Source organism: Perognathus longimembris, chromosome 4, assembly GCF_023159225.1.
Source record: "Perognathus longimembris pacificus isolate PPM17 chromosome 4, ASM2315922v1, whole genome shotgun sequence".
In the NCBI taxonomy this organism is placed as follows: Eukaryota; Metazoa; Chordata; class Mammalia; order Rodentia; family Heteromyidae; genus Perognathus; species Perognathus longimembris.
In genome coordinates, this window is record NC_063164.1 from 1,015,615 (window position 1) to 1,043,339 (window position 27,725).

At 60.5% G+C, this 27,725-nt stretch overlaps 2 protein-coding genes across 2 annotated transcripts in view; one reads left to right on the forward strand and one right to left on the reverse strand.

Moving 5' to 3' along the window:
- Positions 1-3,528: 3,528 nt before the first annotated feature.
- Positions 3,529-4,841, reverse strand: Dusp28 (dual specificity phosphatase 28). The gene is made up of 2 exons (XM_048344395.1): positions 4,411-4,841; positions 3,529-4,254 (listed from the first exon to the last, which is right to left on the reverse strand). The coding sequence occupies exons 1-2, from the start codon at positions 4,798-4,800 to the stop codon at positions 4,120-4,122; spliced, it is 525 nt and encodes a 174-aa protein (XP_048200352.1). The 5' UTR covers positions 4,801-4,841; the 3' UTR covers positions 3,529-4,119.
- A 3,448-nt stretch (positions 4,842-8,289) lies between these two features.
- The window catches only part of Ankmy1 (ankyrin repeat and MYND domain containing 1), a 47,018-nt gene continuing 27,582 nt past the window's right edge, over positions 8,290-27,725 (forward strand). The window contains exons 1-10 of the mRNA XM_048344396.1: positions 8,290-8,422; positions 13,901-14,090; positions 17,601-17,744; positions 18,816-19,291; positions 20,913-21,129; positions 21,485-21,652; positions 21,719-21,742; positions 22,697-22,875; positions 23,440-23,611; positions 26,501-26,641. Coding sequence (XP_048200353.1) covers positions 8,292-8,422; positions 13,901-14,090; positions 17,601-17,744; positions 18,816-19,291; positions 20,913-21,129; positions 21,485-21,652; positions 21,719-21,742; positions 22,697-22,875; positions 23,440-23,611; positions 26,501-26,641 — 1,842 coding nt within the window. The 5' untranslated portion in view covers positions 8,290-8,291. The remainder of the gene's footprint in view (positions 8,423-13,900; positions 14,091-17,600; positions 17,745-18,815; positions 19,292-20,912; positions 21,130-21,484; positions 21,653-21,718; positions 21,743-22,696; positions 22,876-23,439; positions 23,612-26,500; positions 26,642-27,725) is intronic.

Consider the following 27,725-nt stretch of genomic DNA (forward strand, 5'->3'; position numbering starts at 1 on the left):
CCGGGAGCCGCCCGACCCGGCCCCGCGCCGTGCGCCGCCCCGCTCGGGCTCCGCTCGGCCGCCGCCGGGGGCGCTGTGCGCGGGCCGCGGCCTCCGGGCCCGGGGGGAGGGCCGGGACTGGGGTCGGGGCGCCGCGCGCGGGGAGGGCCGGGGCTGGGGGGTCGGGGGCCGGGGCGCCGCGCGCGGGGAGGGCCGGGGCTGGGGGGTCGGGGGCCGGGGCGCCGCGCGCGGGGAGGGCCGGGGCTGGGGTCGGGGGCCGGGGCGCCGCGCGCGGGGAGGGCCGGGGCTGGGGGGTCGGGGGCCGGGGCGCCGCGCGCGGGGAGGGCCGGGACTCGGGGCCGGGGCGCCGCGCGCGGGGAGGGCCGGGGCTGGGGGGTCGGGGGCCGGGGCGCCGCGCGCGGGGAGGGCCGGGGCTGGGGTCGGGGGCCGGGACTGGGGGGTCGGGGGCCGGGGCGCCGCGCGCGGGGAGGGCCGGGGCTGGGGTCGGGGGCCGGGGAGCTGCGCGGGGAGGGCCGGGGCTGGGGTCGGGGGCCGGGGAGCTGCGCGGGGAGGGCCGGGGCTGGGGTCGGGGGCCGGGGAGCTGCGCGGGGAGGGCCGGGGCTGGGGTCGGGGGCCGGGGAGCTGCGCGGGGAGGGCCGGGGCTGGGGTCGGGGGCCGGGGCGCCGCGCGCGGGGAGGGCCGGGACTGGGGTCGGGGGCCGGGGCAGTGCGGGCCGGGGCGCCGCGCGCGGGGAGGGCCGGGAGCTGGGGATCCGGGCCCTGAGGGACGCGCCGGGAACTACTTGGGGAGGACCGGGACTCGGCTCGGGAGCCGGGGCGCCGCGCGCGGGGAGGACCGGGACTGGGGTCGGGAGCCGGGGCAGTGCGGGCCGGGGCGCCGTGCGCGGGGAGGGCCGGGACTCGGCTCGGGAGCCGGGGCGCCGCGTGGGGCGCAGGGCGCTGCGGGCCAGCGCTGGGAGACCATGGGACGCAGGCTCGCCAAGCCCTCCAGGCAACTTCGGGGCGCACCGGGGACTTGGGGAAATGCAGCGCGCGGAGCTCCGTGTTGTCTGCTGGACCTGAGGCTTCGGCCATGATTCTCGTGCCCCCCACCCCCACCCCACCAGGGACTCAAGGCTGCGTTGTAAAAGGCCGCAGCTCCTTCATTGTGTGGCTATTTAGGTTTATAGTAAGGACAATGAGTTCAAGAGAGCGGCTACACTGCATTTCAGGCAGTGGGGTGGGGGTGGAGAGGTTTTGTGGGGCCCCTGCTGCTGTAGCGCTGGGAGATCTGGATCCCCATTGTGTTAGCCTGTCCAGGCTGGGACCCGGGGGTGACGGGCTGCACACCAGGGTGTGGTGGGGGGGGGGGTCCCACCCGTGTAAGCACAGGCTGTGGTCATTGCTTTAAGGAGTGGATTCTGCCACAAGTTCAAGACAGGTATCCATCTTTGAAATAAACATTTTCCCTAGGCATCTATCCTGAACAACAGGTCTCAGGATATCAAAAAGACATCTGCACTTCCATGTGTATCGCTGCACAATTCACAATAGCCAAAATATGGAAACAACCCAGATGCCCCTCTACAGATGAATGGATCCAAAAATTCTGGTACCTATACACAATGGAATACTACGTAGCGATTAGGAATGGTGAAATATTGTTATTCGCAGGGAAATGGTCAGAACTCGAACAAATAATGTTGAGTGAGACAAGCCTAGAACACAGAAAACAAAGGGGCATGATCTCCCTGATATATGACTGTTAACAGAGGGAGACGGAGAGACAGTAGAGACCAGGTCTGCGAAACCAAAAACTGCTTGTCAAATGGTATTTCCCACAGGTTTGGGGCAGCGACCTTACATTATGTAACTAAAACCAAACTACTCAACATATAAAGGTCAAAAATAGACCTCTCAGTGGAATACAGTAGCTCAAAAGCTATGTATATACGTTCATATAAGACAAGGATAAGCAAACTCTATTGTTGACGTTATATTTAAAGTTCTAGGTGAATTTCCTTTGGCGTACGCCACGTGGCTACTGTATATGTTTTTGGTACACTGTGTATCGTATATATGTCTACCTGATCTAGGGAAGGGAAAGAAAAACAAGGGTGTAAGATAGCACAAGAAATGTACACACTGCCCCATTATGTAACTGTACCCCTTTTGCACAATACCTTGTCAACAAAATTTAATTAATAATTTAAAAAAAGAGAAATAAACATTTTCTTTGCAAACTTGGTTTCTGCCCAGTGGAGTCATTTTCTCTCTTCTAATCCAGAATAGGCCTTAAGAAAAGAAGGTATCTTTGCTTAGTTCCCAGAGCACACTAACTAGTTGGGCAAGGTCAGAGGGAGAGAGACTAAGGCTGCAACCCCCCCCCTTTTTTTCTATTAAATGTTGCAGCTCATGAAGGTGTACAGTGCTTATGTGCTTTGAACAGAAAAGCTATTAATGCAGTACTTGCCTTTCTCAATTCCTGGCTTCTTTCTAATGCTGCTTTTTCCATGACCTCTCCTGCCTCAAGAGGAACCGGCCGTCAGGACTGAGTCCTAGGTCTTTCCCACTGGAATTCTCACCGCATCCCAGAGGTGGTGAGGCAGGGCTAGCAGGCGACCTCACTTGTTTCCTGATGTATGGGTAGGGCACCCCGTTGGTGTGAGCTGTCATGATGGAGGTTGTTGTGGGAATCTGACCTCACCCATTAGAAGGTGGGCACAGAGATGAGCAGGGTGCCAGCAGTCTGGCAGAGCAGCAAAGGCTCCTGGAAGGAAGCTGTGTTCAGAGGAGGGACCTGTGGTCTCCAGGATGGAGGCCTGGTGGGAGCCACAGCTAGATGATTCCCAGAACAGAGCTGGTGAGAAAAGATAGGTCTGACGGGACCCACAGATGTCCTTCAACCTGGCCTAGACCTTGTGGTCCTTGTTCTCTTGGTACCTAGGGACAGGTCAACAGTCAGAAGCTGTTCCCTGCTCTGCAGAGAGGGCTTTGGAGGCCCCACCAAAGGTATGGGGAGCAGGAATCAGTCACATCCATGGGGTAAAAATCTGGGCCCAGTTCTCTTTGTAAGCCACCGGAGCCTCGCTGAGTGAGGACAACAGTGGCTATCTGGTGGAGTTAAAGACCTACGAGGGTTCTGGGGAGGTAAACTCAGCAAGGTCATACTAGCCAGGCCAAGCAGCAGACCCGTTATGAGGCTCTGGTGCCGAGAGGGACAGCACTGACCGGGCTGAGTACTTCCTTCCCGGGTGTGGCGGCTACTTAGAACCAGTGACCAGGTTGTTCCATCACGGCCAGAACCTAGGTCTGGAGTGCAGGGGAGGGTTGCACAGAGCTACCAATGTTGTACTTCATGTGCTGGGCTCTGCTGAGAGGCCTCATTCCCCAGGTAGGAAGCTTTCAGCTGGGGACATAAGTGTGTCCGGCTGGACTGAAGGTTGGCACCACAGCCATCTGGACTCCTAGAGCTTCTCCGGTGGGCAGCAGGAAGTGCAGGGCACGTGTGCAGCCCGTAGTGGAGTGCAGATGAGATAGGGAAGGAGCGGGAAAGGAACACCAACGATGGCACTTTATTCATTGCTTCACATATATATATATATATTTGAATATATTAACTATCAGTAACTCATTTGTTTTCTCTTTCCTCCCTCTTTGAGGAATGTCGTTGGTGACTAGTTGTCCAGACCGCGCAGAGTGTGCCTAAACTAGGGAGGACAAGAAGACGGGCAGCGGGTGGGCCTGCCCTCCAGCAGGGGGAGGACTGGCCCCTGGCTGGCCTTACAGAGGCCGTGACGCTAATGACATGATGCTAATGGACACATGCTGAGTGAGGTGGAAGCTGCCATCTTGGGCAGGTGGGAGTAAGCCTGAACACGGAGGATGCCACGTCCAGTTCCGAGAAGCCGGGCAGGGGCGGCGCCAGGGTGGCCGCGGCGGCCGGCAGCCTGGGGCAGCCCGGGGCAGGGGACACCGGGCCTCGGGCCACCCTCCACCTTGCATGACAAAGCTGGCAAAGGCAGCGGCACGGCCGCTAAGGAGGGACGAAGGGCCTACACTTCAAGCAGACGGGGCACAGTGGGGACGGCCACCCCTTCCCCGGGGCTCCGGCGCCGGGCACGGGACGGGGCGATCCCGGTCACCGATCCCCTCCGCCGGAATCGGCCGGCGCCTCGGGCGGGCCGGCCTGGGCCTGGAGGGTCTGCTCGTACTTCTGCAGCTGAAGCCAGAAGCCGGGGTTGGGGTCGGCTACCGGTCGGGCGTCCTTCACCATCTGCGGGCCGGAGGGAGACGCGGATCAGCCGGGCCGGGCTCCGGGGCCGGCGCCCCGGCCCTCGGCGCCGGGCCGGAAGTCCCGCCCCCCGCCGGAAGGCCCTCTCTCCCCGCGGGGCTCCGCGCCGGCCGGAAGTCCCGCCCCGGAAGTCCCTACCTGGAAGGCGCGCTCCAGGCTGAGGCCGCGGAACCGCATGAGGTAGGCGGTGCACACGGCGGCCGAGCGGCTGCGGCCGTTCTTGCAGTACACGAGGCAGGCGCCGCCGGCGCGGACCGCGGCCTCCATGGCGGCGCAGGTGGGCTCCAGGTGCGTCAGCAGGTCCTCGGCCGGGTCGTCGAACACCGGCACCCGCAGCTCCGCCACGCCGGGCGCGCTGGGGCCGGGCTGCAGGCGGGAGACGTTGACGCACAGCGTGACGCCCGCCCGCTCCAGCAGCTCCGTGGCGCCGGCGCTGCGCACGTTCCCGAGGAAGAGCGCGGGCGCGACGCGCGCGAAGGGCGGCGGGGCCTCGGGCGCCCCGCGGGGCTTGGCCGACCTGGGGCCCATCGCTGACCCCGGCGGCCGCCCCGCGGGGTCTGGCGGGGCCGGGGAGACCCGCCGGGTGGGCGGGGCCCGAGGGTGGGCGGGGCCGGCCTTCTCTCCTCTGATTGGCTGTGGGGTCCGGAAATGGCTCCTGGAATAAAATTAACCTTGAGCTCATCCTTGCGTCGCCCACCGTGATTCCCTAATTGCTTGGGCCAGTACTGTAATTAAAAAAAAAAAAAATTGCTAGACTCCGAGTGCCTCTTGAATCCGTTTTTCCAGTGTCCAGTGTTTTTAAGACAGATTCGCTGCTGTTAAGTCCTGGACATTGAGTTAATTGCAGGTTTGGCTTTATTTTATGAGGCAAGCACTCTTGCCACTAGGCCATATTCCCAGCCCCAGGTGTGGCTTTATTTTAATACTGAAGACTTCTGGTTTATTTCTCTCCTGGAGGAATGCATCTGATTTCTATCACAAATCGTCCTCTGTTATCCCTCACTCCACCTCCCAGCGTAGTCTAAGCGAGATTGAGGCAGGTGCAGGTTCCTGGCCAGCCTGGTCCATATAGTGTCTCTCTCCCTCTTTGCCTCCCTCTCCCCCACCCCCCAACACACACACAAAGAGAGCGCAGACCGCGTAATCCTTGGGAATACACTGTTCTTGTCTGGCATGGAATTCCAGGCCTACTGCCCTGTATCCCAGTGTACACCAGAGAGTAGTTCACATCTGAGTGGCATTGTTATCATCTAAGACCTAGCTAGGAATGCAAGTTCTCAAGCTTGTTTAAGACCTACTGAATCAAACTGGGCTGAGCAGGGCTATGTGTGCCTGCAATCCCAGTTACTTAGGAAGCCGAGGTAGAGGGAGCTAGATCCCATGGCTCACATTGGATACCAGAAACCCTGAGCTCAATCTCCATTGGGGGGGGGGGGGGAACGGGAAGGGGAGGAAAGAAACCTGCATTTTACTAAGGCCCCTATTATTGGAGATGTCCTAAAGAGTGCATCCATTTGGCCAATTTGAAATGTATCAGGAAAACAAAAAAAAATGTACTCACCTTAAGCACTGGACTTTGACCTAGAACATGTCACATATAACCACACACTGTTCTGATGACAATTTTTGCTGGGTTTGGTAGGCCTCATAGCATCTGTCCTTTTTTTTTTTAATGTGCACCTAAAATCACTTGAGAAATTATGGAAAGAATCCTTTTGGGGGCTGGGAATATGGCTAGTGGTAGAGGGCTTGTCTTCTATACATGAAGCCCTGGGTTCCATTCCTCAGCACCACATATATAGAAAACGGCCAGAAGTGGCGCTGTGGCTCAAGTGGCAGCGTGCTAGCCTTGAGCAAAAAGAAGCCCGGGACAGTGCTCAGGCCCCGAGTCCAAGCTCCAGGACTGGCAAAAATAAAGAAGAATCCTTTTGGAATTTTAATTAATTTTCCTACTATGGTTTCCAAATATCTCATTTGCTTCTAATTTGATTGCAGTTTTAAGTGACTTTTGATTTTCCTAAAGTCTTTAGTTAATAGTTTTTAATAGAAATGCCACTCTTTGCCTTGTGCACTGTTTTATAGCAACAATGGGGCCTGACACATGTTAGTGTTTAGAATTCTTTTGCTAATTTCATCAAATGACTCAATTGTCAAACTTGTCAAATAGTTCTGTCTTTGTGATTTAGTCCCTCTTGGCCCCTCCCACTGGATGATGTATCAGTTTCCCAGAGCTGCTCTAGCAAGCAGGGCAGGATGGACGCCCACAGCAACAACTGTTCTGCAGAGCCTTTGTCCACATCTCCTTAGGACCCCTAGGAGTCCCACCATGACCAATATGGCCTCATCTTTACACCTGTGAATACTGCAAGAAGGTCGCATTCACTGACTTGGGTGTTAGGTTTCAACTTATGTGGGGGGGAACACTATTCAACACATAATCGGTACCATTGTGATACATTTGTGCTGGTACTGGCGTTGAACTCGGGGCCCTCCACACTAACTTGGCTTTCTTGCTTAGGGCTTGTACTTTCCCACTTGAGCCACATCCCCATTTCTGGCTTCCCCCTTTAAAGGAGTTTAAAGGAAAAAAAAAAAAGGTTATTATAAAGGTGATAATCGGAGGGGTTACAGTTACCTAAGTCAGATAATGAGTACATTTCTTTTTGGACAATGTCACCCTTACGCACTTACAGCATTTTGCTGGTTAATTAGAGCTGGGGTCTCCCTTTCTTGGTTTGATTTTGTTTTTTTGCCAGTTCTGGGGCTTGAACTCAGGGCCTGAGCACTGTCCCTGGCTTCTTTTTGCTCAAGGCTAGCGCTCTGCCACTTGAGCCACAGCGCCACTTCCGGCTTTTTTTCTATATATGTGGTGCTGAGGAATCGAACCAGGGCTTCATGTATAGGAGGCGAGCACTTTACCACTAGGCCGTATTTCCAGCCCGGGGGTCTCGCTTTCTCCCGTGGAGGGCTTTAGAACCTCAATCTTCCAATCTCAACTTCCCGAGTCCCTAGGATAACAGGCATGAGCTAGCAGCGCCTGACTGTCTTGACATTTTCATTGAATATCTTTCGGCAGTACTGGGGAGGGAGGCCCCGGGGACTTGAACCTAGGGCCTGGGCGCTGTGCCTGGGCGCGTGTGCTCAGGCTAGCCCTCCACCACCTAGGCCACGGCTCCTCTAACAGCTTTGTGGTAGTTCACTGGGGATAGGAGTCTCATGGGCTTCCCTGCCCGGGCGGGCTTTGAACTGGGATCTCAGCGCTCGGCCTCCAGAGTGGCTGGGAGGACAGGCGTGGGCCGCCAGCATCCGCTCCGCTCGCTAATGGGCTTTTGACAGTCTGGGTGGCCTTGCTGGGCTTCCTGAGGGGCCCAGGAACCCACCGAGGGCTGCGCGGGTCCGAGGCAGAAGAGACGGGGACTGGGAGAGGAACGGAGGCCAGCGGCGTCGGGCGCGTCGGGCGGGCTGGCCCGGACCTCGGGCGCGGACCTCGGGCGCCGCAGCCCGGCGCGTGGGTCCTCGCGGTGGGGCACCTGGGCTCTCCCTGGCCCGGCCCCTGCCTCGGGCGGGCGCGCCCTCGCGGGTCAGCTCCACGGCGGGTCGGCGAGGCCCCCTCCTCCCGGGGATCCGCGGGGCGCGCGCTGGGCGGCGGAGGACCCGCCGAGGACCCGCCGAGGACCCGCCGAGGCCGAGCCCGCCGCGGGGCGGGGCGGGGCCACGGCGAACAGGCGCGGGGATTGGCCGAGAGCCGAGGGGCGGGGCGGCGCCGACAGGGCCGCGCGCGGGGATTGGTGGGAGCTGACGGGGGGCGGGGACCCGGCGGTCTCCAGGGAAACGGACGCCCTTCTCCGGCTGCGTCCGAGCGGCTCGGAGTCCGGTGTGCGTTGCCGAGGTGGGGACCGCGCCGCGCCGGGCGGGGCTGTGGGCGGGCCGGGCGGGGCTGTGGGCGGCCCCGGTCCCAGCCGCGGCCCCGGGGGACAGCTGTGGCCCCCGCTCTGCTTCCAGGTTCGCAGAGGAGAGACATGGACGGCGGCCCTACCTCCGTCAGCCTCGACCGCGAAGCCCGGCCCGAGGGGCCGGAGGGGCCGGGTGGCCGGCCCGCGGCAGCCAAGGCCCTGGAGCCTCTGCACGGCGGCGCGTTCCTCCGCGGAAGGTGCGGGGGAGGGGGAGGGGGCCGTGCCCCCGTGCCGCAGCAGCCCCACGACACTGTCTTGTCCCCCGAAAAACAAGTCTCTGGAGAAACAGAGAAGCCTCCACGTTTTACAGAACCACAGCCTCCGAGCGCGTGCTCCTGGCGGCCCTCCCCGCCCAGTCACCCCCCCTCCCCACCCCGCTTCCCATCCTCAGTGCCCTCCCCGCCCAGTCACCCCCCCTCCCCACCCCGCTTCCCATCCTCAGTGCCCTCCCCGCCCAGTCACCCCGCTTCCCATCCTCAGTGCCCTCCCCGCCCAGTCACCCCCCCCTCCCCACCCCGCTTCCCATCCTCAGTGCCCTCCCCGCCCAGTCACCCCCCCTCCCCACCCCGCTTCCCATCCTCAGTGCCCTCCCCGCCCAGTCACCCCCCCTCCCCACCCCGCTTCCCATCCTCAGTGCCCTCCCCGCCCAGTCACCCCGCTTCCCATCCTCAGTGCCCTCCCCGCCCAGTCACCCCCCCCTCCCCACCCCGCTTCCCATCCTCAGTGCCCTCCCCGCCCAGTCACCCCCCCTCCCCACCCCGCTTCCCATCCTCAGTGCCCTCCCCGCCCAGTCACCCCCCTCCCCACCCCGCTTCCCATCCTCAGTGCCCTCCCTGCCCAGTCACCACCCCTCCCCACCCCGCTTCCCATCCTCAGTGCCCTCCCCGCCCAGTCACCCCCCCCTCCCCACCCCCCTTCCCATCCTCAGTGCCCTCCCCGCCCAGTCACCCCCCTCCCCACCCCGCTTCCCATCCTCAGTGCCCTCCCGGCCCAGTCACCCCGCTTCCCATCCTCAGTGCCCTCCCCGCCCAGTCACCCCCCCTCCCCACCCCGCTTCCCATCCTCAGTGCCCTCCCCGCCCAGTCACCCCCCCCTCCCCACCCCGCTTCCCATCCTCAGTGCCCTCCCCGCCCAGTCACCCCCCCTCCCCACCCCGCTTCCATCCTCAGTGCCCTCCCCGCCCAGTCACCCCCCCCCTCCCCACCCCGCTTCCCATCCTCAGTGCCCTCCCGGCCCAGTCACCCCCCCTCCCCACCCCGCTTCCCATCCTCAGTGCCCTCCGGCCCAGTCACCCCCCCCTCCCCACCCCGCTTCCCATCCTCAGTGCCCTCCCCGCCCAGTCACCCCCCTCCCCACCCCGCTTCCCATCCTCAGTGCCCTCCCGGCCCAGTCAACCCCCCTCCCCACCCCGCTTCCCATCCTCAGTGCCCTCCCCGCCCAGTCACCCCCCTCCCCACCCCGCTTCCCATCCTCAGTGCCCTCCCCGCCCAGTCAACCCCCACCCCGCTTCCCATCCTCAGTGCCCTCCTGGCCCAGTCACCCCGCTTCCCATCCTCAGTGCCCTCCCCACCCAGTCACCCCCCCTCCCCACCCCGCTTCCCATCCTCAGTGCCCTCCCCGCCCAGTCACCCCCCTCCCCACCCCGCTTCCCATCCTCAGTGCCCTCCCGGCCCAGTCAACCCCCTCCCCACCCCGCTTCCCATCCTCAGTGCCCTCCGCGCCCAGTCACCCCCCTCCCCACCCCGCTTCCCATCCTCAGTGCCCTCCCCGCCCAGTCAACCCCCACCCCGCTTCCCATCCTCAGTGCCCTCCTGGCCCAGTCACCCCGCTTCCCATCCTCAGTGCCCTCCCCACCCAGTCACCCCCCCTCCCCACCCCGCTTCCCATCCTCAGTGCCCTCCCCGCCCAGTCAACCCCCACCCCGCTTCCCATCCTCAGTGCCCTCCTGGCCCAGTCACCCCGCTTCCCATCCTCAGTGCCCTCCCCACCCAGTCACCCCCCCTCCCCACCCCGCTTCCCATCCTCAGTGCCCTCCCCGCCCAGTCACCCCCCTCCCCACCCCGCTTCCCATCCTCAGTGCCCTCCCGGCCCAGTCAACCCCCCTCCCCACCCCGCTTCCCATCCTCAGTGCCCTCCGCGCCCAGTCACCCCCCTCCCCACCCCGCTTCCCATCCTCAGTGCCCTCCCCGCCCAGTCAACCCCCACCCCGCTTCCATCCTCAGTGCCCTCCTGGCCCAGTCACCCCGCTTCCCATCCTCAGTGCCCTCCCCACCCAGTCACCCCCCCTCCCCACCCCGCTTCCCATCCTCAGTGCCCTCCCGGCCCAGTCACCCCCCCCTCCCCACCCCGCTTCCCATCCTCAGTGCCCTCCCCGCCCAGTCACCCCCCTCCCCACCCCGCTTCCCATCCTCAGTGCCCTCCCGGCCCAGTCAACCCCCCTCCCCACCCCGCTTCCCATCCTCAGTGCCCTCCCGGCCCAGTCAACCCCCCTCCCCACCCAGCTTCCCATCCTCAGTGCCCTCCCCGCCCAGTCACCCCCCCTCCCCACCCCGCTTCCCATCCTCAGTGCCCTCCCCGCCCAGTCACCCCCCCTTCCCACCCCGCTTCCCATCCTCAGTGCCCTCCCGGCCCAGTCACCCCGCTTCCCATCCTCAGTGCCCTCCCCGCCCAGTCACCCCCCCCTCCCCACCAGGCTTCCCATCCTCAGTGCCCTCCCCGCCCAGTCACCCCCCCCTCCCCACCAGGCTTCCCATCCTCAGTGCCCTCCCCGCCCAGTCACCCCCCCCACCCCGCTTCCCATCCTCAGTGCCCTCCCCGCCCAGTCACCCCGCTTCCCATCCTCAGTGCCCTCCCCGCCCAGTCACCCCCCCCTCCCCACCAGGCTTCCCATCCTCAGTGCCCTTCCCGCCCAGTCACCCCCCCCCTCCCCACCCCGCTTCCCATCCTCAGTGCCCTCCCCGCCCAGTCACCCCCCCTCCCCACCCCGCTTCCCATCCTCAGTGCCCTCCCCGCCCAGTCACCACCCCTCCCCACCCCGCTTCCCATCCTCAGTGCCCTCCCCGCCCAGTCACCCCCCCTCCCCACCCCGCTTCCCATCCTCAGTGCCCTCCCCGCCCAGTCACCCCCCCTCCCCACCCCGCTTCCCATCCTCAGTGCCCTCCCCGCCCAGTCACCCCGCTTCCCACTGCGCTTCCCATCCTCAGTGCCCTCCCCGCCCAGTCACCCCCCCTCCCCACCCCGCTTCCCATCCTCAGTGCCCTCCCGGCCCAGTCACCCCCCTCCCCACCCCGCTTCCCATCCTCAGTGCCCTCCCCGCCCAGTCACCCCCCTCCCCACCCGGCTTCCCATCCTCAGTGCCCTCCCCGCCCAGTCAACCCCCACCCTGCTTCCCATCCTCAGTGCCCTCCCCGCCCAGTCACCCTCCCTCCCCACCCCGCTTCCCATCCTCAGTGCCCTCCCCGCCCAGTCACCCCCCCTCCCCACCCCGCTTCCCATACTCAGTGCCCTCCCCGCCCAGTCACCCCCCCTTCCCATCACAGCTCCTCAGTGGATCTTTCACTGTTTCTGCTTTCTCTCTGCTCTGTCTGTCCTGAGCTCACAGCGAGAAGGTTCCACTTGCAAGCGAGGGAGAAAGCCCCTATCAGAAACCGAATCCACTGGCACAGGAGCTTGGACTTCTATCTTCAGGAACCATGAGAAATAAATGTCAGTTGTTTAAGCCCTCCCCCAACAAATAGCAGCCCCAACAAACTCTCACGGCCCCCACTTTACCATGGAGGAAATTGAGTTGTGGTGGGGACAAGGGTCCCATGTAGACCAGGCAGAGCCAGGTGGCTGTACCCTACCCACTGTGTAAACTATTTCCAATGACACCCCCCAGAGGGTTGTCTTACAGCTGACTGGTTGTATTGTAACATTATTTTTTTTTTGCCAGTCCCAGGGCTTGAACTCAGGGCCTGGGCACTGTCCCTCACTTTCTTTTGCTCAAGGCTAGCACTCTACCTCTGGAGCCACATTGCCACTTCTGGCTTTTTCTGTTTATGGGGGTGCTGAGGAATCAAACCCAGGGCTTCATGCATGCTAGGTAAGCACTGTACCACTAAGCCACATTCCCAGCCCTATTGTAATACTCTTGAGTGACTTCAAAATTATTTCCATTTTTAAAAACAATCTTTTTCTACTTGCACTATAAGGTTTCTTTTCTCTCTTAATCCCTTTTTAACAGTTACACAAGTAATGCCTGTCCCATGTACGAAAATAAGCCGGAAGTGCTGTAACAAACCACCACAGACTGAGAGGCTTATATAGAAAACTTAACTGTCTCAGACCTAGGTATCAGAAGTCCAAGATTAAGGTGCCAGCAATCTTGGCTCCTTCTCTCTCCTAGGCTTATATGTGGCTCGTTTTAGTAGATCACCACTGTAAAATCTGTTTCTGAATGTCACATTCTGAGTTACTAAGTTTCAAGACTCCAGCAAAAGAATTTTGAGGGATATACGATTTAACCCATTAAAAACAACGTGCAGCAGAAGAAAAAAAGCAAAGCAGATTTGTGCTCCCAGCCTTTGTCATTGTTTTACCTGGGTGTCTACCCTCCTGGCTCTCTATACCTATAACAATATGCCCAACATAGATCTTACACTCCCAGCAGCCGGATCCGTTCTTCATTGTGCTTAGCCTCCGTCACCCAGGGGTGGCTGATGGAGGTGGTAGGAGTCAGAGATCCTAAACTAGGTACTGCCAGCTTGGGCACCAGCCAGACATTACCAGTGTCTAGAGCAGACACCCATGCACACAGCATCCGCCAGGGAGTTGAGTGGGAGAAAGAGAGGTTTCTGTGAGATGGGGACATTGGGACCCATGTCTGAGTTATGACCTTAGGTATGATCTTTAGATCCAAGAGCAGGAAAGATGCAAATCCTCCTGCTACACACATCTCCCTGTTGCTCTACGCTGTGACCCCTCTGTCTAACCATGTGCCCCTCTGTGGTCAGTTGGCTATCTCTCAAGACGCTCTCCTGTCCTTCCTATGTTCATATGTGTGTGCTGAGTATCTGCTTCCTTCTCAGCCCGGCACGGGTGCTGCTGGCTTGGGAGGGAGGAGGACCCTACCATGGACACACCTGCCAGCAGCAGCTGAGGGGGCCATGGTTGTGGGCCCTCAAGTCCCAGGTGGTGAGTCAGCAGCTGGAGGAGTCAGCAGGGGGGCCTTGTGGGCTCCAGCACATTTGCCCTTGGCCGTCTGCCCTTTACCTGCACTTTCCACTTCTTAACTGCCCCTGGGCAATTACTGCATCCCTTGTGCTTCGGGGTCCCTTTCTATGCACATACCTCAGGGCTGTGAGAGAGAAAGGAAATGGTACAGATACACAGCCACTCTGTGTGTGTGTGTGTGTGTGTGCGCGCGCACACGCGCGTGCTGGTCTTGGGTTTGAACTCCGGGCCTGGGCACTGTCCCTGAATTTTGTTTTTACTCAAGGCTAGTGCTCTACCACTTAAGCCACAGCTCTGCTTCTGGCCTCTTGGTGGTCTCATGAACTTTCCTGCCCAGGCTCGATCTTAGCCTCCCGAGTAGCTAGCACTGTAGGCATGAGCCCTTGTGTTCTGGCCGGCAGTCACCGTTAAGACATTGCAGGCTTCACTGACGCCCTTTCCTCCGCACTCTGTCTTCCTAGGGACAGGCCAGTGACCCCAGGGGAGGAAGGCGAGGAGTCGGAGGTCCCCCTGCAGGAGGAGGACCTGAAGAGGAACTATATCGAGCTCATCCAAGGCATGCAGGAGTGGCAGGACGGCTGTGTCTACCGAGGGGAGTTCGGGCTCGACATGAAGCTTGGATATGGAGAGTTCTCTTGGCCCACAGGCGAGGTAGATGGCTTCTGCGGCTGCCCCACATCCCCCCCCCCCCCCCAGGGCCTAGGAGCCGCACCAGGTGAACCTTTGCGTCCATCCACGGGGCTGGTGGGACGCCTGCCTTTTCTCCTCGACTGTGCCAGAAGGACGTCCCTGCAGACCCCTCTCAGCCTGCCCTGGGCACCCGAGGGTCCGGGGAGGGAGAGGTGAGGTTCGGGAAGCGGTGACTCAAGAAGAGGGGTTTTATTCTGGGCACACATTTTTTTTTTTTTTTATTCTTTTTTTTTTTTGGCCAGTCCTGGGCCTTGGACTCAGGGCCTGAGCACTGTCCCTGGCTTCTTCCCGCTCAAGTCTAGCACTCTGCCACTTGAGCCACAGCGCCGCTTCTGGCCGTTTTCTGTATATGTGGTGCTGGGGAATCGAACCTAGGGCCTCGTGTATCCGAGGCAGGCACTCTCGCCACTAGGCTATATCCCCAGCCCCTGGGCACACATTTTTAAAATTGCAAATTATGGCGGCAACCTGTACGTTTACACTGGTGAAACTGCCTTCTATGTAAGATCAGACAAACGACAAAGAAGAAAGGAAGACATGTTCTAGCACCCCCACTAGACCATGCCTAGTACTTCCGTGGACATGTTCTGGTGTCAGGGGCCCGAGCCTGGAATCCCGCAGCCAAGCTCTTGGTGTTCCTGGCTGTGTGCATGGGGAAGCTGGGCCTACATTGTGCCTGTGCCCATCAATCATGGCGGCTGGGCTTTGTCTCCTCACCTGCATCCTTTGCCTGAGCGAATGACTCTGCCCTGGCATTGCCTGGCCTTAGGCCTTAAACGCTGGGCCTAGGTACTATCCCTTTTTTTTTTTTTTTTTTTTGCCAGTCCTGGGCCTTGGACTCAGGGCCTGAGCACTGTCCCTGGCTTCTTCCCGCTCAAGGCTAGCACTCTGCCACTTGAGCCACAGCACCGCTTCTGGCCATTTTTTTCTGTATATGTGGTGCTGGGGAATCGAACCTAGGGCCTCGTGTATCCGAGGCAGGCACTGTTGCCACTAGGCCATATCCCCAGCCCCGGTACTATCCCTTTTGCTCAAGGCTGGCACTCTACTTCCAGGGTTTTCTGTGATTCACTGGAGAAAGAGAGTCTTACAGACTTCCCTACCCAGGCTGGCTCTGGGCCGCGAGCCTCAGATCCCAGCCTCGTGAGTAGCTAGGATTCCCGGCGTGAGCCACCGGTGCTGGGCTGCCTGGACTTGTAAGTGCTTCCGTGCAGCCTTCTTTGGGAGGCAGGACAAAGAAGCATATTGGAGTTGGGATGAACGATCCCTGGGTGTCTCAGTCGGGGGCTCGTCCAGGCAGGCACTGGCTGTGCGTGGCCCCTGGGCTCTTTCCCTCCGTCCCATGCGTGATTCTGTTTCTGGAAATAGGCTTTCTCTGGCTTGGCTGCACAGGGCTGGGGAGTCGTGGCCAGTCTTTGCTCCTGTGCTATTCTCCCCGGTTCAGGGAACCTCAGATGGAACCCCAAACCCTGGAATTGTGAGTGAGCCCAGCTTCGGTGAGATGGCCATGCTCAGCCAGGCACATTTCAGAACAAAGGTGTTGGATGGAGGGCGGTGCATGAGGGGTACCCTTATCCAGAGGAGGAGGGGAGTGGAGAAAAGAGCCTTTGCCCAGAGGAGAGTGGGAGTGGGGAAAAGAGCAGGTGTCTTAGGATAGCTACTCGGCTGTGGTGCGGTGTTGGCACAGGAAGGGGGGCAGGACTCCCCCAGGACCATGAGGAGGCAGTGGCTGTGGGCAGAACACCACAGCCCAGGGCCTGTGTGTACCTGGAAAAGGGGTCAGAGCTCAGGGAGACTCCTGGCCAGTGCTTGCCTTCGAGGCAGTAACAGATCGTGCTCATTCCTTCACTCGGCATCTATCCTGAACCCTCGGCTGGTTTCTCTTGTGGGATGCACCCTGCTCACAGTTCAGAGTCCTCCTGACTCTAGGCCTTCCCCAGGGCAGGCACCGCAGCACAGGGACTGCTGGGATCTTGGGCAGACGTGTGTGCAGCTGTGCCCCAGAACCAAAGCAGGTCCGAGGCTGAGAGCTTTCCCCTCATAAGTCATCACCTTGGGCACATTAGCTACTTCCTGTGAAACACAGCATCTGTGTCAGTCCCCGAACCAGGAACTCAAGAAGCCCCACCACAGGGGTTAGCAAGGGTGAGGGCCAGGTGTCAGGGTGAGGGGTGGAGAGAAGGATGGGCATGTTCCCCCCAGTCACAAGTCCTGACAAAGACCCGTGAATGACTGTGAGGGCCGTGGCCTCGTGTTCCATGCCGTTGACAGCATAGGGTTCTCTCCTGGCTCCGTGGCCTCTGCTGAGCATGGTAATGTCTGAGGAGTGTGAGCAGGACGCGCCGATCCTGCCCCCTCCCCACCGGTGAAACTCTGCCACCAGCACGACCTAAAACCATTGACCGACGGCTCGTTTGGCTGATTTTTGAGACAGAGTCTCACTTTTTGCCTGCCCCGATCCAACATCTTCGCGTTTGTGCTTCCTGCTATAGCTGGGACAACACGTGCTGACACTAGGCCCAGCCTTTTCTGTTGAGATGAGATCATGGGAGCTGTCTAAAACGTTCACCTCTAGGCTGGCCTTGAACTTGGTCCTCTCCATCTACACTTCCCAAATAACTAGGGTCACGGGGTGAGCGATTGGGCTCCTAGCCTCAACTCTTGTGACTGAAAGGTTCGACGTGGTCCAGAGGGCCTGCTGACCCAGCAGCACGCCCCCCCCCCTTACTTATGTCCCCATGGGAGGCCCAGAGTGACCTCTGTCAGCCTCCGGAAGGTGGCTGCACACACTTGTGGAAGAGAGATAGTCCCAACAGGACGCCGTTGTGGCTGCGGCATGAGCGATGTGACTGAACTCAAATCCAGGCTAGAGCTGAGTAGAAGCTCTCTCAGCTCTCTCTTGGCAGGGCCTGGGTCCCAGGGCGTCATCTCTGCAGGGAAGAGAGATTTGCCATGCCCTCCGGTCCCGGGAGGGCGTCTGGTTTGGCCTTTCTTGAGGGAGAGTCAAACCCAGTGCCTGAGCAGTGGAAGCCACGACTATCCTCCTCTTTCTCCCTGTGGACTCAGGAGAGGGCAACTCTGACGCCTAAGTGTTTGTGGGGCATGGTAAGGGTGCAGAGGCTCACCCCATGAGTCACCGTGCTGAGGAGTTCCCAACCAGACCCCCCAAGGCCCCCTCCTGGCAGCCAGCCCACCCAGTCTGACTGCTGTAGCCTGCGGGGTGGGGGGGGGGGCTGGGTTCTGTCCAAACCTAGTTCAGCTGCCAAGTGTTCCCGGTGCAGCCTCCGAGTTCCTAACTCCTGGATGGGGAGGAGGGCAGGAGGGCTCTTCTGGCCAGGGGCCACCAGCTCACGTACCTTAGCCTCCTAGCTCACCCTGTACCCACTGGCCCCGAGAGTCCCATTCACTGCCAACCAGGTGGCTGCCCGGGTCTGGGTGCCCAGACACCAGGCCTGCTGACCTCTCCTCCAGGCCTACAGGGGGCAGTTTTACCGGGACCACTGTCATGGCATGGGTACTTACATGTGGCCGGATGGCTCCAGTTTCACCGGCATGTTTTACCTCAGCCAACGAGAAGGCTACGGCACCATGTACATGAAGTCAAGGCTCTTCCAGGTGAGGAGATCCTGTCTACCTGAGGGGGTGGGGCCTCGCTGCGTGCGGGGGGGGGGGGGGGAGGGGGGGCTGGGGGGCCCTCCGTGTGTTCCCGAGGGGGGCAGGGCCAGTACTGGGGCTTGAACTCAGGCCCTCTCCTCCCACTTGGCCTTTTCCATTCATGTCTGGTGCTCTGCACCTTCAGTCATGCCCCCTGTGGCTTTTTGGTTGTTAAATGGAGATCAGAGTCCTGGCCTTTTCTGCCTGGGGTGGCTTTGAGCCGCGATCATCAGCTCTCAGCCTCTTGAGTAGTTAGGTTACAGGCGTGAGCCACCCACACCCAGTTTACTCTAGATCTTCTAGAAAGAGTGAGTCTGGAGATGAAGTGGTTTGGCTAGTTCCTGCGAGTTCTCTGAAGGGCCTCATCGAAGCAGAGAACAAAGGCAATTTTCTAGGACAACAGTTGTGTCCCCTTCAGCAGAGGCGTTTAACCCTCAGAGTGCTAACCTGGCAACTAGCCATTTGGGCTGCGGGGAGGAAGGCCGTCTGGTGTGTGTCCACCTGCCCTCACCCTGAAGGCCTGGGCCTTGTCCATTGAGAGAGGCCTGCCAGCACCCCCCCTACATACACCTTGCCCTTCTCTACCTGTCTGCTCACCCATGGGAGATCGCTGCATGTCTTGGGCACAGTGCATGGCCTGTCATATGTCTTGGTAACTGTTGAATGAATGAGCACCTTCCTTCCTTCCTTCCTTCCTTCCTTCCTTCCTTCCTTCCTTCCTTCCTTCCTTCCTTCCTTCCTTCCTTCCTTCCTTCCTTTGCTTGCTTGCTTTTTTTTTTTTAACCAGTCCTGGGGCTTGAACTCAGCCTGAGCACTGACCACTGTACCACTTGAGCCACAGCACCACTTCTGGCCTTTTCTGTTTATGTGGTACTGAGGAATTGAACCCAGGGCTTCATGTATGCAAGGCAAGCACTCTACCACTCAGCCACATTCCCAGCCGGAATGGGCATATTCTTAGTAGTACCTGTTCATGTACTGATTTAGCAAAACTTGTCACCTATCTCCTGGCCCCACGGATTCTCCTTGCAGGGGCTGTACAAAGCTGACGAAAGGTTCGGGCCTGGCTTTGAGACCTACCCTGATGGTTGTCAAGATGTCGGCCTGTGGTTCCGTGAACACCTCATCAAATTGTGCATGGACACGCCCAGCACCTTCTCCCTGCTCAGCTACCCAGAGTTCTCAGCCTTCCTCACGCAGTCTCAGGAAAGAATTAGTCTCTCTCAGGAGGAGGAGACAGTGGAGTGGGGTCCACCAGAGGAGCAGGACCCCTTCTTCTATGAGTACAAGCGGCTTCTTCTGAATGATGACCTCACCCTGCCTCCAGAAATGCACATCTACTCAACCGATAACCAGCACCTGCCCATGACAGGCTCTCTCCGCAAAGAACTGGATGCCCAGGTCTTCGTTAATGAAATCCCTCCATTCGTCGATGATGGAGAACCCTGGTTCATACAAAATCAAACACCTCTGTTGATCAAAATCCAGAAGCATACATACAGGTTCAGGTGATCAATCTGATCTTTCTCCATCCAACTCTCAGCACTTTTCACCAGTGAATATGAATGTGCAGCTCTTAGTAAGTGGCAAGTAAGCCTAAGTCCAAAGCTGGAGAGGAAGTCTCCACTATACCCAGAGTGTAGGGAGCCACAAGGCCCGTACAGGGACACAGGACGCCATGCTCACACTTACCATTCTCTGGTAGAGAAGTAATCGGGTTCCTTGGTGAGTGGTCAGCCATGGTAGTCCCGAAGTGTGCATGAAAGGAACCCCACAGGGGTGTGACCTAGGGTAAATTCAAGTTTACAGGACTCAGGGCAAGTCTCGCTCATGGGTGTGTGACCTAGGATAAACTCAGGTTTACAGGACTCAGGGCAAGTCTCTCTCCCTTTGTATCTGTGTACACTGCCCCTTCGGCAGGTCAGAGTTGGTGAAGCCTGAGTTGAGATTCCTGCCTGTGGATTACGTTTTCAATGGGCCAGGTCCCTAGGGCCAGCATAGAAGGGATGATTATTGTCATGTGTTAATGCAGGGTCTGTATTCAGGATAGCAGTGGGGCGCTCAGGCTGAGTGGATCCTTCGCTTCTTCAAGGAAGGCCGTGTTGGGGTTGAGGTGTGGCTTAGGTGGTAGAGCAAAAAGCAATGAGGAAAAGCAAGTATCAGATACAGAGTTCAAGTCCTGGCCTTGGACAAAAACAAAAGATGTCCAGGACACAGGGATCTGCTGTGATCTCCAAAGACTTCACATACACTTACAGCTCTGGGAAGGTCGAGACCCACTTTAAAAAAGCAAAAACTTGGGCTGGGGATATAGCCTAGTGGCAAGAGTGCCTGCCTCGGATACACGAGGCCCTAGGTTCGATTCCCCAGCACCACATATACAGAAAACGGCCAGAAGTGGCGCTGTGGCTCAAGTGGCAGAGTGCTAGCCTTGAGCGGGAAGAAGCCAGGGACAGTGCTCAGGCCCTGAGTCCAAGGCCAGGACTGGCCAAAAAAAAAAAAAAAAAAAAAAGCAAAAACTTTTTTTTTAACCAGTCTTGGGGCTTGAACTCAGGGGCCTGGGCATTGTTCCTGAGCTTCTTTTGCTCAAGGCAAGCACTCGACCACTAAGCCACATTCCCAGCCCCTGTGTACTTTTTTTAAGTTAAAAAAAAGTGTTAGCTCTTTTATATACCTAAGCATTGCCCCTAGATATCATTAAACTAGTTTAGAAAACACAATTTATGATCACAAATGCTCGTTTTTCCATCCAACCATCTCATCTATTCACTTATACAACCATCATTCCATCCATCCTTCCATCCATCCAGTCAAAAATCCATCCATCTATCATCTACTGATCATGCAAATATCCCATCTATCCACCCAAATCTTATGTCCACCCATCCATCTATCCACCCATCCATTTATCATACAAACATCATCTCATCCACCGCACATGCATCCCCATGTCCGGCTGGTTGAGATGAGGTCTCCCACATATGCCAGAGCTGGTCTCAAAGCTCAGTCCTCCCAACGCTAGCTTTCTGAGTAGCCGTTAGAGCTTGGCTTCCCTGGGCTCCTTCTCACAGGACGCGTGGGGCAGGCCAGAGCGCGGTCTGCCACCCCTGATTCCTGTCTTGTTGGCAGGAATAAGAAGGCACATAGCAGCTGGAGCATGGACGCCATCCTCCAGGGGAACCGCAGCGGCTTTGCACGCAGAGGCCCCAAGGAGCTGCTTTCCAGGGAGATGATCCTGAGGGCGGAGGCTGGCGACCGAGACTGGGTCTACGGGATCCTGAAGGACAACCTTGTCTGCATGGACGTGGCCGACTCCAAGGGCTACACGGTGCTGGCGGCGGCTGCTGTAAGCCCCCCACCCTCCCACCCGAGCCTGCAGAAGTGTGGGCACGCTCTCACCGTGGAGCCCCTCTACTACCCCCCCCCCCCCCAGGAACCGAGCAGTGGTGTGACGGGGCTGCTCGCAGGAACACACCTGTGCCCCAGTGTGAGGCCCAAGGCTGGGCGGAAAGGAGGGCTTAGGGCGCGTTGTTCTTTCTACTCCTCGGTCACTCACTGAACCGCGTCCCTTCGCAAGCTGGAGCCTGGGCGATCGGGCGCCTGCCAGAGCGGAGCCTCAGGAGGTGGCACCAGCGCCCCCCGCCATCCACACCCATGTCCGGCCAGCGGCTGCCCTGGTGAGTTGAGGTGTCTCTCTCCAGGTGCATTCTCATCATGACATTGTCAGTCTGCTCCTGGACTTCGGGGCCGACGTGAACAAGCGCTCAGACGAGGGCCTCACTCCGCTCAGCATGTGCTTCCTCCTCTACTACCCCAGCAAGTCCTTCAAACCCAACATTGCAGAGAGGACCATGCCACAGGTCAGCTCCGTCGCCTGCCACGTGCCCTTACCCTCCACTGTCCCTCCCTCTCTCTCTCTCTCCATGTTCATTCAGCCCCCACCCCACCCCGTTGCCCCTGTGGCCTGGGCCCATACAGGGTGGTTAGGCAGATAAGCCACAGGGGAAGGGAGCAGAAGGATGGAACACAAGAACTCCCTCAGGAACCCCGAGTCCAGTGCCACGGTGTCCCTTAGGACACACGCGCGCTAGCTCCAGGTTTGAGTCTACCTTCCCCACACGCACTGGAAAGGTTAGCGTCCACACAGTGCCCCCGCCCTGCAAGCAGGGCCCGAGAATCTGCGATTCTGACTGGTTCCTGGGGAACCCATAGTGCTTGGTTGAGGAGACCATGATGTACAAACCATGTCTCAAAACTGGGAGCAGACCCAGAGCAGCGCCATTTGACAGAAATATAATACGAGCCATCATGGCGATTAGAATCTTCTAGTAGCCACATCAAACAAGTGAAACAGGCAGGGGGCAAGTTTAACCAGGTATTTTATGGAGCTTCAAGCATCCAAACCAAGGTGCTCTTTCTGCATGCAGTCAGTGCAAAGAATAGGAGTGAGCTTTGCCACTGGTCTCTCCTTGGCCCAACACAGGGTTCACTTCTAGAGGAGCCCCGTTTTGTGGGCTTGGGAGCCATTGTGGCTCCGGTCCCTGGCTGCTCAGCCTGAGGTTCAGGATGGGGCTCCATGAGGTCCCTCTTCCTCTGAGAGTTCGTAAACTTGGAGGCAGCTCCAGGTCCCGGTGTGGTCCTTGGCTGAGGACGGCCGAGGCAGGACATACTTCAGTCTCTTCCTTCCTCTAATAATTCTTCGGTGTTTTCCAAAGGAAACTCTCCAATTCCAAGGTGCCTCAAAATACTCGGTGTTTAACCTGGAGTCCACTTATGAGGTCCCGGTCAGTGAAGACCTCAAGGTCCTGGCTGCCACCGAGGAAGGCACAGCCCCCAGCAGCATCCTGAGGTGGGATTCCTTCTCGAGGCGTAGCCTCGGTGACCTGGAGCAAGGGGCCGAGGGGTCGGAGGAGAACATGAGCACCCTGTACAGCACCGAGACAAACTTCGAGTCCTCCCAGTGTGTGCACAACTACACCATCAAGCTGTCCAAGGACATCCTGGAGAGGAGCGCCAAGGCCTACAGCATGCTGCAGGCCCCCTCCTTCCCCGACAAAGGGACCGTGAGGAAAATGGCGCAGTCCATGCTGGAGTACGTCGCCGGCGATGGCCAGGAGGGGCGTGCCCAGGGGTGCCCAGCCCTGCCCTACAGCGCCACCAAGTGCTGTTTCTAGGGGCGTGTGTTGTCTGGGCATTGGCAAGGATCAGGGCACTCGCGCCGGTGAGCCTGCACGGAGCACTGGGGCGTGAGTGTGCACATGTGTGTGGGTGTGTGCACACACGGTGCAGGCTCCGCCACGAGGCTGGTTCCATAGTCATTGTCTCCCACCCACCCTGAGAGGAAATGGTCCCCGCCCTTGCTACCTCTCCCAGGTCGCCCCACCGAAGCAAAGTTTCCCGCCCAGGTTCACAGCCCAGAGGGGCCCCAGCAGGGTCTGACCATGGCCAGCGGCCACACAGGGACTGGGGTGGGCCTCCCCGGGCAGGGACTAGGCCCCGAAGAGGTGTCCTCGTGTGTTTGCAGGGAAGGCTGGATGTGGAGGCTCAGGGTATTTCTGGGACGACCCCTCCCCTCCTGGGGGGTCCTGTCCTGACGCCCGTGGTAGAGCCCCTCTGCCTCACGTAGCCCGTGACCGCCTGGCCCTGGTTCCCGCAGGCACCGGAGCCTGTGGAGGACCATCCAGCTGCTGCTGTGCCGCGGGGCGGACCCCAACCTGTGCAGCGTGCCCATGCAGGCCCTGTTCTTGGCTGTGAAGGCCGGGGACGTGGACGGGGTGAGGCTGCTTCTGGAGAGCGGGGCCAGGACTGACATCCAGTTCCCGCCTCAGGTAGGCCCTGGGCCGCCGAGGGCTGGGCCAGCGAGGGGAGCTCGCAACAGGGGCGAGGCTCCCGGCGGCAGCGCCCGGGGCGGGGCGCGGCACCCCAGGGCCCTTGCTTGCCAGCAGTGGCGTGCAGAGTCTTCCTAGGGACCATGGTTTCGCGGCGCCCGCCCCGGTTTTGGCCGTCAGAGTTAGAATGCCTGCCCTGCGTGTGTACGGAGCTGTTGTTCTTTTTTCTCTAGAATCTGGCCATTGTCCATGGGGTCTTCCAATAAATGAGAAAACACAAAGCAGATGAGAGAAACACTGCAAAGACAGGCGCAGAGCCGCCCGCAGCCCCCCTCCGGCTCTGCCCCACGGGCCCACGGTGGCAGTGATTCTCACGGGGCTTGGATCCAGTGGTCTGCCTTAGGGGTGCATGCTCCTGGTTAGGTTTCGTTCCTGCCAAGTTCCTCTCCGGGTCACCTGTCCTCGGCGGGCGGCCAGTGGGCCTCCCTGCTGTGAGGCTCTGTGGTGGGTGCCAGAGGGGCTGCCCGGGGTGGGAACACGCCGCCCTTCCGCCCTCTGGCTTGAGCAGGGGACGGTTTTCGGAGCAGAGCTGTTTTCTCTGTCTTCTGGCTTCTGTATGCACAAGGAGCCAGGTTCCAGGTCTCTGCAAGATCCCCTCTCCACCGCCTAGACACAGTCCCTGAGCACTGCCAGTCAGGTGCCCGGCCACTTTGAGCCACAGCGCCACTGACGGGATTTGAGTGGTTAACTGGAGATAAGTCTCATGGGGATTTTCCTGCCCGGGCTGGCTTTGAACCACCATCCTCAGATCTCAGCTGAGTAGCTAGGACTGTGATGTGAGCGTTGCCATTTCTTTTTACTGTACTCTTCAGGACACCCCGGCGTTACCATCTCCCTTTAGCTGTGCCCCCTCTGCCATCCTCTCGGTGACTGTTCTTCAGTGGTGGAGTTTAGGAAGCCGGAGGCCTCTCATCTGTGTGCTGGGTGTGCCCCTCTGTTCTGACCAGGTGGTGGTCACTGAGCTCAGTGCTGGCCCCTTGTGGTCGCTGCTGTGCTGTGTCCCTTCTACTGGGGCTGGAGCTTGGACTGTTTAGGGGAAGGAAGATCACTGTCCCGCTGAGGTTTGCCCACCTCCTGTGCTCACCGGTGGGGGGCCAGGGGGCTGTGGGTGGTCCCGCACGTGGCGTTCTTCCCTTGCTCCTTTCCCTGTAGGGGCTTTTCCCCTGCTCAGGCTGTCTGCACCCTCATTTGGGAAGGCCTAGGTTCTTTTTCCTATTGTTGTTGTTGATCATGGGGCTTGAACTCAGGGCCTAGGTGCTGTCCCTGAGCTCTTCAGCTCATGGTTAGCACTCTACCACTTGAGCCACAGCACCACTTCTGGTTTCCTGGTGTTTAATTGGAGATAGAATTGGAGATAAGCGTTTCACAGACTGCCTTGCCCAGGCTGGCTTTGAACCGTGATCCTCAGACCTCAGCCTCCTGAGTGGCTGGGATGGCAGGCGCGCGCCACTGGCGCAGCACACTAGGTTCTTTTTCCCCAGGGAGCCTTCCTGGTTGAGCAGGGTCACACCCGGAGGGACTGGAATGAGGCAGGCTGGGATCGCGGAGTCTGCTCCCTGCTGCGGTCGGGCTGCCTGCCGGTGTTCTCCCCGGGAAGGCCTGGTCCGAGCGGCGGGGGCCCGGGGCGGTTCTGCAGGGAGCGTCGGCAGTGGCCGGCAGGATGCTGGTGTTGGTGATGGCAGGGCAGGGTGGTGTGTCCCAGCCAGGGGAAGGAGCTTTCGCTAGCGGAAGGTGATGAGCAGCGGGGTAAGGATGGAGCTGCTGGTTCCTTTGCAGGGCTGTGGACACGAGCGATACCTCCTTCCTTGTGGGAGGGTCGTACGGACCTGGCAGGAGTGGAGGGGGAGGTCTGTGGTCAGCCAGTGAAATTCCTGGTCTGGGCCTTTGCCTGGTCCCCACCTTCCCTGTGTCTCTGCCTGTCCCCCCGCCTGCCTGGCTCCTTGCTTACCTGGGCCTCTGCCTGGTCCCCCACCTGCCTGTCCCCCTACCTGCCTGCCCCTCCTACCTGCCTGGCCCCCTACCTGCCTGCCCCTCCTACCTGCCTGGCCCCCTACCTGCCTGGCCCCCCACCTGCCTGCCCCTCCCACCTGCCTGGCCCCTACCTGCCTGACCTGCTACCTGCCTGACCCCCTACCTGCCTGGCCCCCTACCTGCCTGGCCCCCCACCTGCCTGCCCCTCCTACCTGCCTGACCTGCTACCTGCCTGACCCCCTACCTGCCTGACCCGCTACCTGCCTGGCCCCCCACCTGCCTGCCCCTCCCACCTGCCTGGCCCCTACCTGCCTGACCTGCTACCTGCCTGACCCCCTACCTGCCTGGCCCCCTACCTGCCTGGCCCCCCACCTGCCTGCCCCTCCTACCTGCCTGCCCCTCCCACCTGCCTGGCCCCTACCTGCCTGACCTGCTACCTGCCTGACCCCCTACCTGCCTGGCCCCCTACCTGCCTGCCCCCCCACCTGCCTGCCCCCCTCACCTGCCTGGCCCCTACCTGCCTGCCCCTCCTACCTGCCTGGCCCCCTACCTGCCTGCCCTCCCTACCTGCCTGGCCCCCCCACCTGCCTGGCCCCTACCTGCCTGCCCCCCTCACCTGCCTGGCCCCTACCTGCCTGCCCCCCCCACCTGCCTGGCCCCTACCTGCCTGCCCCTCCTACCTGCCTGGCCCCCTACCTGCCTGCCCTCCCTACCTGCCTGACCCCCCACCTGCATGGCCACCCCACCTGTGCTTGCCCTGCAGCTGCCCTGTGCCTCTGCTGCCCCCCACCCTGCCTGGTCCCTCACCTGCCTGGCTCCAGGCGCACACCCTCACCCCCACCTGTGCTTGCCCTGCAGCTGCGGTCCCTGACCCCACTCCACATTGCGGCTGCCCTTCCCGGGGAGGAAGGTGTCAAGATCACCCAGCTGCTGCTCCATGCCATCACCAACGTGGACGCCAAGGCAGCCGACGAGGACGAGGTGTACAACGCCAGCAAGGTGTGCTGCTGGGGCAGCAGGAGGGGAGCGGACCGTGGGGGGCAGGGGAGGTGGGAGGGGCGGCGGCTGTGGGCCCGGGGCTGGGCTGGGCGGGCCGTGCTCTTCTGGGCTCAGCTCCCGCCCTCAGCTGAGCTCCTTGCGGAGAGCAGGGGTCCGACACCCCACCGCAAGCCGCGTGAGGAGACTCAGCCCGCACGCTTGCGGAGATGCCGAGGACAAAAACGATTGGTTGAAGCCAGTGAGCCAAGTGTTTCCTCAGGCGGCTCGGTGGGGCTGGCGGAAGGCGCTGCCACTGGCCAGTGCGGCCCTCGGAGGGCCCGGCTCTCTCCAGCGTGTGCCCAGGGCTGGCCTCCTCAGTCAGGAGCCTTGCTGCCCGCAGGGTCGGCACGCTCTGCCCCGGCCCTGCCCAGCCTCCCTGCTGCCTGCTGTCGTCGAGGGCTAGGCTCCCACAGCCCCGCTCTCCCTCTTCCCCTCACCCACCGCGCTCTCCAAAGGCGGAAGAGCTGAGTAGGCTCCTGGCTCCAGACCTCGGGGCAAGGCCATGGCTGTCGGGACACTTGCCTGCCATGCTGCCCTGTGTCTTTGTCCCTGGAGAGAGTCTGCCGGCCTGGCCCCGCCCCCCCCCCACAGGGGGGTGTGCCGGAGCACTAGGACGGGCAGTGCCCCGGTGCGGAGGCCCCCGGCTCCCGGGCCGCAGGCTGGGCTCGTCAGACTTAGCGGGTGCCACAGGGACCTTCCAGGATCCCTTGCCGCTGGGCGGGGCACAGCCGTGCACGGCTCGGGTACCAAGTCTGCTGGCACGCCTGCCTGTAGCTCAGCCTCACTCACCTGTAACTCTAGCTTGACCGGCTCCCCGGGGAGCCCTCCCAGCTCTCCTGAGAGGAAAAGAGGCACCAAGCACCCTCATCACCTCCCTTGTGGCTCCCTGTGGATGGAAGGAACGGTTGAGGACATGCCCTGTGTGCATGGGTGGGGAACCCTGCCAGAAGAGCATGAGTGCTCCAACCAGCTTGGGGAAGGGTGGTGGGGGCCGGCACTGGGGGCAGGATGGCGGGGGCCGGGCACTGGGGGCAGGATGGCGGGG